A 15,306-nucleotide genomic window follows, 5' to 3' on the forward strand; every position below is an offset into this window, starting at 1 on the left:
AATAACTGCTTAGGACTTTCTTAGATTGTAAGCTCTTCTGGGAAGAGAACGTGTCTTCTAACGTGTGTAAAGCACATGAATGCCACTAGCACTATATAAATATAACATTTTCGTATAGTTGAAATTTCAAAAGACTGAGATAATATGCTATGTATTTCTCTTTTTCACTTAACAGGTGTATATTCTAAAATGTTGTGTCTGTAGCAACTCTAAGATTTATGAATAAAATATTGTCATCCCATCATTCATTTCAATTTGCTTCAAATATCCTTAATTTGTCTACGGTATTCTCATATGGACTTTGTGGGACTGTCCTGGGAAAGGAAAGAGGGAGTGAAAGAGAGTTACATGGATGACAGAAAGAATACAACACAGGAGAAGAAAGGGGAAGAGGATTAAAGGAGAGGGAGGGAGTAAAGAAATGAACAAACAACAGACCGTGAAAGCAATGGAGGCAAAGAGGGGGTAATATCCTCAGGAAAAAAAGAATGGAGTAAAAGAAGCAAGGGAGATGTAGTAAATTACATTGGAAAATGAATTAAACAGAAAGTTAAGTATCAAAATGGTACTATGAAACACACATTATATAATGTTTGACTGTAGGTTTTACATTCTATTTTTATTGATTTAACACTGTTTGAACTTAAGTTGTGCTGGAATGAATATGATAGATTTCAAATGCTGCTTTGGTTAATGCTAAGTCATCTCTGCCCAGCAAAACGTTTACCACCGTTGAAGATTCTCAAAGTTACTCTGCAAAGTTGGACTCCTTCACTGGCATGGAACCCCATGTAAGTCAGTGAGGCTGGCTCCAAGAGGCAGCAGAAGTCACCCCATGCAGAGCATCTTGCATGATTATTAGGTATTTTTTTAAAAGTCTGAAAGGAGAGGACCCTCCTTCCCCCACAATGGTTTTATTCCTACAGGAAAATTACTAAGTATTTTATGGAATGATGTCTGAGCTTCTTGTAAAGTCTATTAGTTGCTTCACCAGTTCCTAGCTAATGCTTAACTTCTTGCACTGTTCATTGCTAAAGTGACATGATTAATAATGGCAAGAAGGTAAACAAAAAAGTAAGGTATACAGCTGTATTGTGAATGTGAAGCTCATAGAAATAGTCAAATTGCCTACCAGAAATATCAAAGCAATATTGGACTCTCCTCTCAGACCGTTATTACACCAGTGTAATCCCATTGTCTTCAATGCAGTTATTCTCAGTTATCACAGCTTAAGTGATACAGGAATCAGGCGCTGTCTCTTTAAGACTGAATTGAATAACAAGAACAGTGGAGCTTATAAAAGTTTAAATCCTATCTTCTCCAATTTTAGTTTACTAGGAGGTGTCCTAGGTGTCAGACAAATTCCCAGTGAAGTTGGTAGAAGTCTGCCCGAGTAGGGAGCAGGTAAGACCTGGTTAAGGATTTGGCCCTATCTCTTGAATGCGTTCAATCTTCAGGTCTACTTTCATAAGCAACATGCCTAACTTTATTGAAATGTTAGCTTTTAGTGAAAAAAGAAATAAGAGCAACTGTTTTAAGCAACCATATTTAGGACCAAATTTTGCAAGTGGACACATACGAGTAACTCTTGTTGACTTTCACTTCCGGCGGATTCAGACACAAGCATCTGAATGCCAAATCTGACCTAAAATAAATATCTGTTTAATCATTTTAATCAGTCATTGTGTGAAATGAAAATAAATATGGATTTACTGCTACTATTGAACAATATGGAAGCTACAGAGGGTATAGTTTTAAAAAGTTTTCCTATACAGAATAAGGTTGTCCTGTTATATCTTAAATGTTTCTAACAGAAGATATCTATCTACCTTGTCCAGTTACTTTGTTTTGCACATAAATGCACTAATTACAAATATAAATGACTGATTAGACAGATAATTGGTCATATGCAAAGCACAATTACCACAGATGTGTTTTCAACTGTGAAATTGCATGTCAATATTATGCATATACATTTTCGTGCATACAGTTCTAAGAATGAGGCTTTGCAGCCTCTGGGGAATCAAGCTAACATTCATTTAATCCACATTTAATAGTGAAAATTCAATGCAAGAAATTAGTTCCACTATGAAGCCATTTTCTTGTTTCTTTCATATTGTTATTTTGGTAAATACATTATTTCTGGTGGACTAGAACTAGAAAAAGTAATGGTGGTGAGAACAATATGGTACACCCTTCCAGAGTTTTTACTTTATACTTTTGGTACATTTTAGAACTTTGCAAATAAGCATGTTACTTTGAATAAAAATTTCTAAACTTCTGAAGAATTTGTACATGAAAACATCTTGAAGTACTGGAGAGGACTGATAAAAGAAAATGTGTTACCTTCTGTTGAAGAGAGGCCGAATTTAGAAGGAACTTGCTATTCTCATAAAACTTTTAATAGGAAGAAGTGAATCAAATTGGTTAATTACCATTTTATGGTTGGTAAAAGGGCAAATTACATGCCATCCATTTCTAAACTTCTAAATGTCTCTGGTGCTGTTAATTAAAGCTGCCATCTAGAAACTACTAAAGCAATTTTATGCAATTAGTTATTTATAGGTTACCATAATACTCCACTCAAAATATGATTCAAGTGATTTGCAGTCTCTTGCTTTGTGATCTCTGTCATCTTTTACTTTTAAAGTGTTAGAAGCAAAGTGCTCAACTATTCTTTATTAGCTGGAACACTTCTTACAGTCCCTGGACATGAATGTTGTTGCTCTTTCAACAGATGCATTTAAAGGAAGAGATGAAATAACAAAATGTGAAGTGCCAATTCTGGAAGTAACAAAAATGTCTTATCTCCAACTTGAGCTGTAATAATCAGACTCAGATTTACTCTGGCTATCAGAAAAATGAGTTTCTATTTCTCTTGCATTGAAATTAGGACAGGATTAGACTTGGGAAAACTTGCTTTTCAAGTAAGATCAAATAAAAAAACCCCACATGTTCTCCATGACTGCCAAGTTCCTGAATATGGAAGATATTGGAAAATGATTGGAGAAGAAAAATGTAACTTAAGAATGCTATATTGGGACTCAAGGATATTGAATGAAATAAGAGAAGGTTACTCACCTTGTGCAGTAATTGAGGTTCTTCGAAATGTGTGTCCCTGTGGTTGCTCCACTTCAGGTGTCAGTGCATCCCGGTGCCGTTGAGCGGAGATTTATGGTAGCAATGTCCGCGTGGGGCGTGCGTGCGCAGTATGCGTCTCATACTGCCATTGGGTCTGGCGCATGCACGACTCAAGTTCTCCAGTTCCTTCTCTGCCGCAGAGTCCCCACTGTGAACTCTGAAGTAGAGAGGAGGCGGGCAGGTAATGAAGCAGCCACAGGGACACACATCTCGAAGAACCTCAGGTACTGCACAGGGTGAGTAACCTTCTCTTCTTCTTCAAGTACTGTCCTTGTGGGTGCTCCACTTCAGGTGATTGTGGAGCAGCGTGCCTCAGAAGGCACTTTGAGTTCGTTTGAGTCATGGAGATGAGTACGGTTCAACTCACTATGGCATCAGCTCTGGAGTCATGAGTGATTGCATAGTGCTCAGTAAATGTGTGGATGGAGGCCCAGGTGGCTGCCTTACAAATCTCTAGTATTGGAACATTGTGTAGAAACACTATTGAGGTTGAAACAGATTGTGCAGAATGCGCTCTAATGTATGGTAACACTGTTGAATGCATGTGGAGATCCATTTAGACAATCTCTATGGATAGTGCGCAGCTTTTCAAATGCTTGAAGTAGAAATGAAAATTCTAGGAGATTTCCGGAAAGGTTTGGTCCTTTTAAGGTAACATGCTAGCGCACACCTAACATCCAATGTATGCAAAACAGCTTCTGTTGGAGTACTATGAGGTTTAGGATAGTACGTAGGAAGATGGATTGGTTGATTCATATAAAAGGCTGATGTTACTTTCGGTAGGAATTTTGGGTGCGGACATAGCGTGACATTGTCTTTGAAGAATATTGTATGAGGAGGATTGGCCATGAGCGCCCCTATCTCACTCACCCGTCTGGTGGAAGTAATAGCGACCAGAAAGGCCACTTTTATGGATAAATTCAGCAGGGAGCAGGTGGCTAACGATTTGAATGGTGGTCTGGGTGAGGCATTTCAACATCAGATTGAGGTCCCAGGCCGGGATAGGTTGATGAACTTCTGGGTAAATGTTCTGGAGACCCGTAAGGAAGCATTTCGTAGTCGGATGCGCAAAGATCGAGGTCTCGTCGATCACATGATGGAATGCAGTAATGGCTGCAAGATGGACTTTGATCGAACTCATTGCTAGACCCGAGCATTTCAGCTCCAGCAAGTATTCCAGCACTAATGGTAGTGGTGCTGTGGAGGCCATCAAGTGTTTTTCTTGACACCAGGAGGAGAATCTCTTCCATTTCTGAAGGTAAGTATTACACTTGGTCACCTTCCTGCTGTTTTGTAAGATGTGTTTAACTTGTTTTGAGCAGGCTAGTTCATCATGATGGAACCATACAGGAGCCACGCTTGTAGGTGGAGTATCTCCGGATTTGGGTGAAGAGTGTGACCATTATGCCAAGACAGCAGATTCGGATGACGAGGGAGAGCTTGCAGGGCGCATATTGCCATGCACATCAAGTAAGGGTACCATGCTTGTCTGGGCCAAGTCGGGACTATGAGGATAAACTTGGCCCTGTCTGTTCGTATCTTGTGTATCACGTGTGATATCAGTGGAATGGGTGGGAATGTGTATATGAGCTGTGCATCCCATTTGATGAGAAAGGCGTCCCCCGGTCCCAGTCCCTCACTCAAGCAGAACTTCGCGCATCTGTGATTCTTTAGGGATGTGAACAAGTTGATGAGGAGAGTGCCCCACTGGTGGAAAATGGATAGCAAAACTCCTCCATTCATCTCCCATTCGTGGTCTAGAGAGAAATACCTGCTGAGCTTGTCCACCGTCGCAATCTGACAGCCAGGCAGGTAGGAGGCCGAAATGTCTATGTTATGGTGTTTGCACCAATTCCATAGTTTCATGGCTTCAGTGCATAGCGAGTGTGAATGGGTGCCTCCTTGGTGACTGATGTAAAACATGCATGCAATGTTGTTGGTCATGATGTGAATGGATTTGTTCTTTATATGAGGTAGGAAGTGTCTGCAAGCACTGCGGCCTGCGTGTAGCTCTAGTAGATTGATGTGTAACAGAGTCTCCACATGAGACCATCTGCCTTGAACCGTGTGCTGATGCATATGGGCACCCCAGGCGATCAGTGAGGCATCTGTGGTGATTACTATTCATGGGGGTTCCTGTTGGAACGGGATGCCCATGCAAACATTTTCTGGTTTTGTCCATCAGTGTAGAGTGTCCAGGACACGGGGTGGTACTGTGAATCGACTGTGCAGGCGGTGCTTGCTGGGTATGTATACCGTGCTCAGCCAGCTCTGAAGGCAGTGCATATGTAGTCTTGTGTGTCACACCACGAACATCGTGGCTGCCATGTGTCCTAGAAGTTGTAGGATAGTACGAGTCGGTATTTGGGGGCTGACTTGTATCTTCAAGATAAGGTTTGTTAGGGTTGTGAGTCTGGTCACGGGTAGGGACTCCTTGGCTTCTATGGCATCGAGATGTGCCCCAATAAAGTCCAATTGTTGGACTGGGATTAGAATGGATTTTCATTTGATTATCTGTAGTCCTAGATCCCTGAATAGCGTGAAAGTGGTTTGGACTGTGTCCATTCTTTCTTCTTGAGTTGCTCCTTTGATAAGGCAATTGTCCATGTAAGGGAAGATCATTATTCCCTGTTTGCATACATGTGCCACAACTACTACTGCATTTTGGAGAAAACTTTTGGAGAAGTAGATAGACTGTACTGAAAGTGTTTGTGTCCTACTGTGAATCGCAGGTATTTTCTGTGAACGGGATGAATGGTGATATGTAAATAAGCACCTTGGAGGTCAAGGGCTGAAAACCAGGCCCCCTGTTGCAGCGTTGGAAGAATCATGCTCAGTGTGACCATTTTGAACTTTTGGGAGTGTACGAACTTGTTGAGCTTCCTGAGGTCTAAGATAGGTCTCCATCCCCCATTCTTCTTCTGGATCAAGAAATAATGGGACTAAAATCCCTTCCCCCTGTATTGTGAAGGCACTCGTTCCATGGTGCCTAGTTGTAGAAGATAGCTGACTTCTTTTCATGACAAGTGCTTGTGAGAAGGGTCCCTGAAGAGGGACAGGGAGGGGAGATGGGTAGGTGGTCGGGTGTGAAGGGGATGGTATATCCTGAACAGATTATTTCTAAAACCCATTGGTCTGATGTTACCGAGGCCCAGATGTGATAGAAAGGGTGAAGGCAGTGACCAAAACATGGGAATGGATTGGGCATAGGCACTGCCTGGTGAAAGAGGTCGTTCAAACCCTCGACCAAATCTTCAAAATTGTGGTTTAGGAGGAGTTGATTGGGAAGTTGGTGTTTGGGATTGAGGTGATCTCTGACACTGTGAGCATTGCCATTGCCGTTGACTGTCAGAAGGCCGTTGTTGCTGTTGATTCTTTAAGTGATCTCTGGGTCTCTGGTAAGGCTGGTACCTTCTTCTCTTTGCAGGTGGGGTATAAATCCCCAGGGTATGCAGGGTTGCCTGAAAGTCCTTCATTGAGTGGAGCACCTCGTCAGTTTTCTTCAAGAAAAGCTTTTCTCGATCAAAGGGTAGATCGTCTACCTTTGTTTGCAGTTCTCTAGGGATGCCCGAGGCCTGCAGCCAGGATGCCCGCCGCATAACTATGGCCATGGCTGTGGTTCTGGCTGCCGTGGCTGCCAGGCCTAGAGATGCTTGGAGGGCTGTTTTAGCTATGAGTTGACCCTCATTGATGATGGCCTGAAATTGTGACTTTCTCTCCTCGGAGAGCTCTGCTGTGAAAGAGCTAAGTTTCCCATAGCTACCATAATCATATTTTGCCAAAAAGACAGAATATTTGATGACTCTGAATTGTAAGGTGCCTGAAGAATAAACTTTGCGGCCAAACAGATCAAGTCTCTTGTGTTCTTCATCCTGTGGCGTCAACTTAAACTGGGTTTGTTTGCCGCATTGGTTCACGGCATCGACTACCAAGGAGTTGACGGGTGGATGTGCAAAGAGGAAGTCTTCCCCTTTTGCAGGGACAGAATACTTTCTGTTCTCCCTTTTGCACATTGGTGGATTGAGGCTGGTGTCTGCCAGACTGTCTCTGCTGGTTCCAAGATGGCATCATTGATGGGGGGAGTGATCTTGGAGGTAGATGATGGTTGTAATATTTGTACCAGCTTGTGCTGGTTCATCTGCACTTCTTCCAACAGGGTATCCTGGCTTAGAGCGACCCATTTAAACAGTTATTGAAACTGTTTGAAATCATCCAGTGAAGTAGGCGGTGATGGCATAATCACCTCATCTGGGGAGGAGGAAGAATTGTGTGCAGGAGATGTAGCCCATCTGTGGTCTGTGCCCATTTCCATGTCATTCCCAATGTCCTGAACTTCCGTGGGCTGCAGGGTGGGAGATGCTGGGTTAGACCATAGTTTGCCTCTATGAGCCAGGGTGTCCCGGAGTGTGGACCTTGGTAAGTTGCCCAGGGTTCCCAATGTGCCGATTGCATGGGGAAGGCCATTGCAGGTAAAGTCACGGCGGTCTGCACCATGGTTGAGCTGTCTGGTTGTAATGATAACTCGGCCCCAAATGGCTGCAAGGTGGTCAGTGTTCTTTCGGTGAGGAATGGTGCGGTGAGAAAGTGCCTTGTTCCTGCACCTCATCATCATCTTCACTAGACAAGTGTGTCGTTTCATGAGAGCTGCTGGGATCTCCTCTATAGCCCATAGGGGAACCCTCGGTACTGCGTATTGGGGAGTGTGGTGCTGAGGATATCATCAAGTCTCTCTGGTGCAGCAGACTGTCAGTGCTGATGTTGGTACTGTCAGTGCCACGGAGTCTGTTCTCGTCGGTGCCAGCATCGGTGCTGACCAATGTTGCATCTGTTTGGTTGGTGCCGACTTGGTTTTCTCCACTGGGGACAACTGTGCTGTCGGTGCTAGGGGCGGAGGCCATGGGTGGCGGGCAGGAGAGGCTGGGGGAGGCTGAGCCTCCCCAAAAAAGCCAGGTGTGGCCCCACCCACACTCTGCTCCTCTGGCCCCGCTTCGGCGGTGCTGCTGGGCTCCAGGGGCTGGGTCCACACCACCCACCTTCCCGGGGCTGTGGTGGCGCCGCACGCTGTCTCTCCCGGTGTGCCAGGCTGGGGAGGCTGCAGCAACACCACTGCGCGCTCTCTCCCCCAGCACTCTGGGGTTGGGGGGAGCTGTAGCGGCACCACCGCGCTGGGGGTTCTGTGGCAGTACCGTGCATTCTCCCTCCCGGAGAAACTGAAACAAACAAACAAAAAAAACCCAAACACATAGACACCATATGCAGGGCTTTATTAACATCAACCATGCATGTTTAAAAGCATGTTACAAAGTCAATTCAAACTCACACGCGATACTAAGGATTAATGCTGGGTCAACCTCTTTGCTACCTCCCCGCTCTCCCGACCTATTATACTTAAATTTTGATGAACAAAGCTGAAAATGTTTTCTATTGTAGATCAATCTCTGATAATTTTCATATGACTTTACATTGTGCCTCTTCATATAACCTTGTGGTGGTTCTACCCACGTGTGACCTCTGTTTTCATGGGACTTTGTATCAAAGCCTCATTTAGAAACTTTGCATTGCCCTTGATATAATATTAGAGCCCCTAAGGATAGAATAAGATAGAAGAAAAATTTCTTTTTGCTAGCAGTAGAACAAGAGCTCTCCCCCCCACTCTTAATCAATTGCCCTGTTGAATGAATAAGGTGTGGATGAGCAAGGCATGAAAGGCAGCACCTTCAGACAGCCTCAACTGTTGGAGAGGGGCTGGGAGCCAGACCCAAAGACAATAAAATGTGTCAAGTGGGCTCATTAAAAACAAGCAGACATACCGATGGCCTCGGGGGTTAGAAGCAAGCACCTTCTTTGGAAACACCCTCTTTGCAGCATTGGGACAACACTCAAAAGAAAGCAGCACAAAGGACCAATGGACACAGACACAGAGTTTGAATCCAGTATAGATTTGCATAAGAGGAAAGCTGCTATAAAAGTGCGGTGTCTTGCAGAGGACCCCGGGTCTCGTCTTGTCAACATGGGAGCATCGATCCGGATCGGCAGAAGCTCGGCTCCACCCCCTCCCCCATCTAACTCACCTGGCCAGTGAAGTTAAGGGGAGCAACTAATTGGTAACAACAAGACGGAGTGTGTTTGTGTGTGTGTGTGAGTGTAAGTGTAATATATTATATGCATATGATACAGTGTTAGTGAATACGTGTATTACTAATAAATGTGGCATTTTGTCTTATTCCCCCTGAAAAGATCCTGTGCAGTACTTTAAGTACAACACTATTAGCTGTAAAATAAAAGTTGGGAAAACTAGATCAAATCAAAGAATTGACTGTAGTGACAAGCCAAGGAGCATCACTCTGAAATTTCATTGTTGGCATTCATCATTCTATTTTTTCCACAAAAGGACATCAGGTAATGATACTGAGGGAAATGAAATAGAAGAGTTTTAGAAGCTGCTGCAGGCTCCTGAATTATGCAATAAGCTTTCTTTTTGTTTATTTGAACAAAACAAGTATTAAAAAAAACCAAAAAGTTAAATAATCTCTAAAACAGCTTTCACCCAGTACAGATAAATAAACAAACAATAATGCTTTTGTGCTTTTATATTCCTACACATTCCAGGATTTTAAAGAGTATGTTGACACTAGGGGTGGAAACTGTAAATTCCAGCTTGAGGGGATATACCCACGCTAGCTGTGATCAAGCTAGCAAGTTAAAAACAGTGGTGCGAGGGGCTAGCCACCCCGAGTATGTATGCCGCCAACACACCAGGCACATACTCAGGGCAATCCTCCCCCTCACCTCAAGCAACTGCGGCTATACTATTTTTAGCACATTATCTCAATCGGAGCTAACACAGGTATGTATTTAGGTCTGAAACAAGGTTCGAAGGGAGCAGGTGAGAAAAGCCCACAGGTGAGCACAAAAAGGTGACTTTAACCAGAGGGCTAGATGTTGGGGACAGCATGGAAAATTACAATAAGGTCATAGGAATAACAAAAGGGATGTTAGTGGAGTAACCTGCTCAGCATCTTAAGAGGTCTATACACAGATGCAGGGAGTATAGGGAACAAACCGAAAGAACTAGAAGTATTAGTACATCAACTAAATTATGACTTAATTGGTGTTACAGATACCTAGTGGAATAAGTCTCATAACTGGAATATTGATAAAGAGGGGTATAGCTTGTTCAGGAAGGACGGGCAGGATAAGAAAGGGAGGAGGTCCTGCACCATACATCAAGAATATATACATTTGTTTTGATGTCCAGAAGGAGGTGAGAGGCAAACAAGTTAAGGTCTCTGGTTAAACATACAGGGGGTAAAAAATAGGGGTGACACCATGGTATGGGTCTACAGATCACCAAATCGCAAAGAGGGCTGATGAGGCAAACAACAGAAATATCCAAACACAAGACGTGGTAGTAAGAGGGTCTTTAACTACCCAGACACCTGTTGAAAAAGTAATACAGGAAAAGACAAAATTTCCAGTAAGTTCTTGCAATGTACTGGGAGAAACTTTTTGTTTCAGAAAGTGGAGAAAGTAACCAGGACTGCTGTTTTACACTTGATTCTGACCAACAGAGAGGAACTGGTAGCAAATCTGACAGTAGAAGGCAATTTGGGTGTAAGGATTCATTTCATAATTCTAAAGACAGGAAGGAGGGGGAGCAGCAGAATAAAGGACTTCAAAAAAGAAGACTAACAAACTCAGAGAACTGATACGTAAGGTCCCACGGAAAGAAAATCTAAGGGAAAAAGGAGTTAAGGAGACCTGGCAGCTTAACAAAGAGACAATATTAAAAGCACAACTGCAAACTATCCTGATGTGAATGAACGATAGAAAGAAGAGTAAGAGGCCAATTTGTCTTGATCAGGAGCATTTAAGTGACCTGAAAATCAAAAGGAATCCTACAAAAAGTGGAAACATGGAAGAACTGCTATTGAGGAATACAAAAGAATAATATAAGCATGTGGGTACAAAATCAGACAGGCTAAGGCACAAAATAAGTTACTCGTAGTAAGGGACATAAAATGTCACAAGAGGAGCGAGAGAAAGATGAAAAAAGTGGAAGAAGATGGAAGAGCTAAACGCTGACAACATCAAGAAGGCTGAGATGTTTAATACCTATTTTGCGCCAACCCTCACTAAAAAGATTATTTGTGACTAGATGTTGCTAATATTAATTGTGTTGAATAAGAGTGAAGGAACAAAAGCCAACACAGGGAAAGAACAAGTTATTTAAATAGGTTACTTGTATTCAAGTCAGCAGGGCCTGATGAAGTTCACACTTAGGGTACTTAAGGAATTAGCTGAAGCAATCTCAGAACCATTAGTGATTATATGAGGTCCCAGAAGACTGGAGAAGGGCAAACATAGTACCTATCTTTAAAAAGGGGAATGCAGATGTCCAGGGAATTATAGACTAGTCAACCTAACTTCAATACCTGGAAAGATACTGGAATGAATTATTAAACAATCATCTTGTAAACACCTAGAGGATAAACGAGGTGATAAGAAATAACTAGCATGGATTTGTCAAAAACAAATCATGCCAAACCAACCTAATATCTTCCTTTGACAAGGTTACTAGCCTAATGGATAGCGGAGAAGTAGTAAAGGTGATATTTCTTGATTTTACTAATGCTTTTGACCCAGTCCCACATGACATTCTCATAAGCAAACTAGAGAAATGCAGTCTAGATGAAAATTACTATCAGGTGGGTGTACAACTGGTTGAAAGATGGTACTCAAAAAGCAGTAATCAATGGTTTGCTGTCAAACTGGGAGGGCATATCTAGTATCCTGTAGGGGTCAGTCCAGGGTCCAGTATTAGTCAATATTTTCATTATTGACTTGGTTAATGGAGTGAAGAGTTTGCTTATAAAATCTGAAGAGGACACCGAGCTGGGAGGGCATGCAAGCACTCTGGAGGACAGGATCAGAATTCAAAATGACCTTGACAAATTAGAGAATTGATCTGAACTTCAACAAAATTAAATTCAATAAAGACAAGTGCAAAGTACGACACTTAAGAAGGAAAAATCAAATGCACAACTACAAAATGAGGAATAACTGGTTAGGTGGTAGTACCATTGAAAAGGATCTGGGGGTTATAGTGGATCACAAATTGAATGTAAGTCAAGACTGTGATGCAGACGCAAAAAGGCTAATATTCTAGGATGTTAACAGGAGTGTTGTATGCAAGACATGTCTCACTCTATTTGGCATGGGTGAGGCCTCAGCTAGAGAGCTGAGTGCAATTCTGGGCGCCACACTTTAGGAAAGATGTGGACAAACTGGAGAGAGTCTAGAGGAGCTTAACAAAAATGATAAAAGGTTTAGAAAATATGACGAAAAAAATGAGTATGTTTAGTCTTGAGAAAAGAAGACTGCCAGGGGATCTGATAACAGTCTTCAAATATGTTAAGGAATGTTATGAAGGGAATTGTGATCAATTGTTCTCCATGTTCACTGAAGGTAGAATAAGATGTAATGGGCTTAATCTGCAGCAAGGGAGATTTAGATTAGGTATTAGGGAAAATTTTCTAACTATAAGAATAGTTAAGCTCTGGAATAGGCTTCCAAGGACAGTGGTGCAATCTCCCTCATTGGAGGTTTTTAAGAACAGGTTGGACAAACACTTGTCGGGGTGGTCTAGGTTTACTTGGTCCTGCTTCAGCATGGGGGGCTGGATTTGATGACTTCTTGAGGTCCCTTCCAGCCCTACATTTCTGTGATTCTACTCTCAAGCTGGAATTTACATTCTTGGAGAGATTATGGTAGCTGCTGTTTTAATGAGTTTAATATAGCATTATTAATTATTTATTAATTATTATTTATTATTATTATTAAACATGCATATTGCAGAAGTGGTTGAAGGTTGGAGCTCCATCATGCTAGGCACTGTACTTCTATATGGAAAATGATTGTCTATACCTCAAAGAGTTTGCAAACTGAAATACAAGACATAACAGGTGTTTGAGACAAACGAACAAGTGGAGTGGAGGAACCAAGGTTATAAAAATAATAGCATGCACCTAATTCAGAGCCAATCAGGAACTGTAATCAGAATTCATCACTTGCCTTGCCATTATCAGGTTGCAGTTTACTATATGCATTTTGTTCATTTTTTTTGGCTGGCTGCTCCATGCTCATGAACAGCATTTTCAGTGTCAATCAGCAGTTTATAAATCAGATGTTAACAACAGCAAAATTCATTTTCCCTTATAACTTTAACCTTGTATTTAGAAAGCCAAATATATAACTGCCATGTTAGAAATTTCCATCAAGATATTTCCTCTGTAAGTAAACACAGAACAGCAAATTGTATTCTAATTAGATATAATCAATTGTGGCCAGCAATAATACATTGACTGGTATGTTTCCTTCTATTTTTAGAGTTGATTCAGCATATTAATTAGCTGCCTGAAGATTAACATTTATTTGTACTTACCTCACACTTACCTTCCATCACTGAAGACACGTTAAGTCACTCTGGCTATAGCTACAATATGTTACTGAATAAGTCTTAAAACAGGGTTCATTGCTTGCCTTGGAAATACATTTTAATTTTTTACTGATCTACAACTTTCCCTTATTAGCTCAGACAAAAAAAATCCAACTTTTCCTTATTAGAGCTATTCATTAGGAGTTTGCAGGGTGCTAAGAGGAATGAACAGATAGCAGCTCACTTAGGGCTCTGTATGCGGGGGGCTGCGTGCCCTTCATTCCAACTGACTTCAATAGAAGTTGGAATAGAGTTCAATAGAATAGAGCTTAGCTCCTTGCAGGATCAAGCCCTTATGCTGTGTTTTACAGTAGTTTTAAGGCACAGTGCAAGTAGATTGGATTTTAGTGCTATTGATGGTTCAAGGCTTTGTGTGTATCAAGTCCCTGGCAATACAATATTTACTTTGGACAAAAAGCTACATCAAACTTATTATTTTACTCAGAACAAGTGAGACGTTGATAAGGTGTAGTTAATGAGATTGGGCAAATTAGTGATTTCCAAATAAGCACTAACTGTGATGGATCTCAGTTTGAAGTACATTGATGCCTTGTGTCTTCCTTAATGCGTATGCCTAAACTTCATTAACATTACTAGAATTTACTTGTATGCATCAACTGACAAATTGGCCCTTCCACCCATAGTGTTTGCCTGAAAGTTTAGAATAATATAATTTAAATTCACTGTATGGCTGAATGATAGTTAAATAAAAACATCACCAAACGAGGAAAGAGAATATTTCAATTATGTCAACACAACTAGAATTAAACTTTGTGAACTGTTTATTTAGATTCATTGTGATACTGACAAAGGAAAAGTTAACTTCCTCCAAACATGATGCATGGTTGGAAGATTATACATCACTTTAAATCCAGTTTCATATAGTCAACTTCATCTGAGTTTCACTGTAATTAAGAAAAAAAAAGCTCAACACAATTAAGATAAACACTAAATATATAGTTTCCCTACCTCTAGGACTGTTGAGGGAAGCTTCTGATGCCCTCCCACCATCTCCACAGTGACTCTGATCAAACGGAAGGCACTGTTCACCTGTCCCTGCCAGGACATCATAGTTCTTTGCCAAATCCTTTGTTTCACTGAGAGATTTCACTTTATAGACTCTCCTGGTGTTGGTATCTGACAAGTAAAGGGATTCTGATACTGGGTCCACAGCCAGGTAGTACTTGTGAGCTGGACTTGTGCTAAGACAAAGAAGAGCAAAGTCACAAAATTAATTTGTTCATCTTTCTCCCTGTTTGTAGTATTTACTTTCAGTGGCATAAGCCTTACTTTCATATGTGCGGTACATGTTATTACTTTCAGCATTCAAAAACAAATCTACAACTTGCATGAAGCAGCAGGGTGCACCATAGACTATTCCGGATGAGCACAAATATCCACTTCAGATTATTTTTAACCTTATTTAATCATTAAGAAAGACCATGATGTGAAATGTAGTGCATTAATTCATTCCTAGTACATTTTCAGGAGCAAGGCGGAAGGCCAAGTACCATTAATGCAACTAGGCATGAATTAATGCACCATAATTCATTAACTGGATTGCCTTATTGCAATTATGAAACATTATTTTAAAATATGTATATATGCTAATTAGGCAATGAGGCTCAAATTCTAATTGGTGAACTGGACTGCATCTCATTAGCCAA

General features: G+C 41.5%; 1 protein-coding gene across 1 annotated transcript in view; it reads right to left on the reverse strand.

The window, feature by feature from the left end:
• TENM1 (teneurin transmembrane protein 1) overlaps positions 1-15,306 on the reverse strand; it is a 778,425-nt gene that overhangs the window by 72,464 nt on the left and 690,655 nt on the right. The window contains exon 23 of the mRNA XM_034781757.1: positions 14,609-14,841. Within this exon, the coding sequence (XP_034637648.1) occupies positions 14,609-14,841 (233 nt within the window). The remainder of the gene's footprint in view (positions 1-14,608; positions 14,842-15,306) is intronic.

This window comes from Trachemys scripta, chromosome 9 (genome assembly GCF_013100865.1).
Source record: "Trachemys scripta elegans isolate TJP31775 chromosome 9, CAS_Tse_1.0, whole genome shotgun sequence".
Classification (NCBI taxonomy): domain Eukaryota; kingdom Metazoa; phylum Chordata; order Testudines; family Emydidae; genus Trachemys; species Trachemys scripta.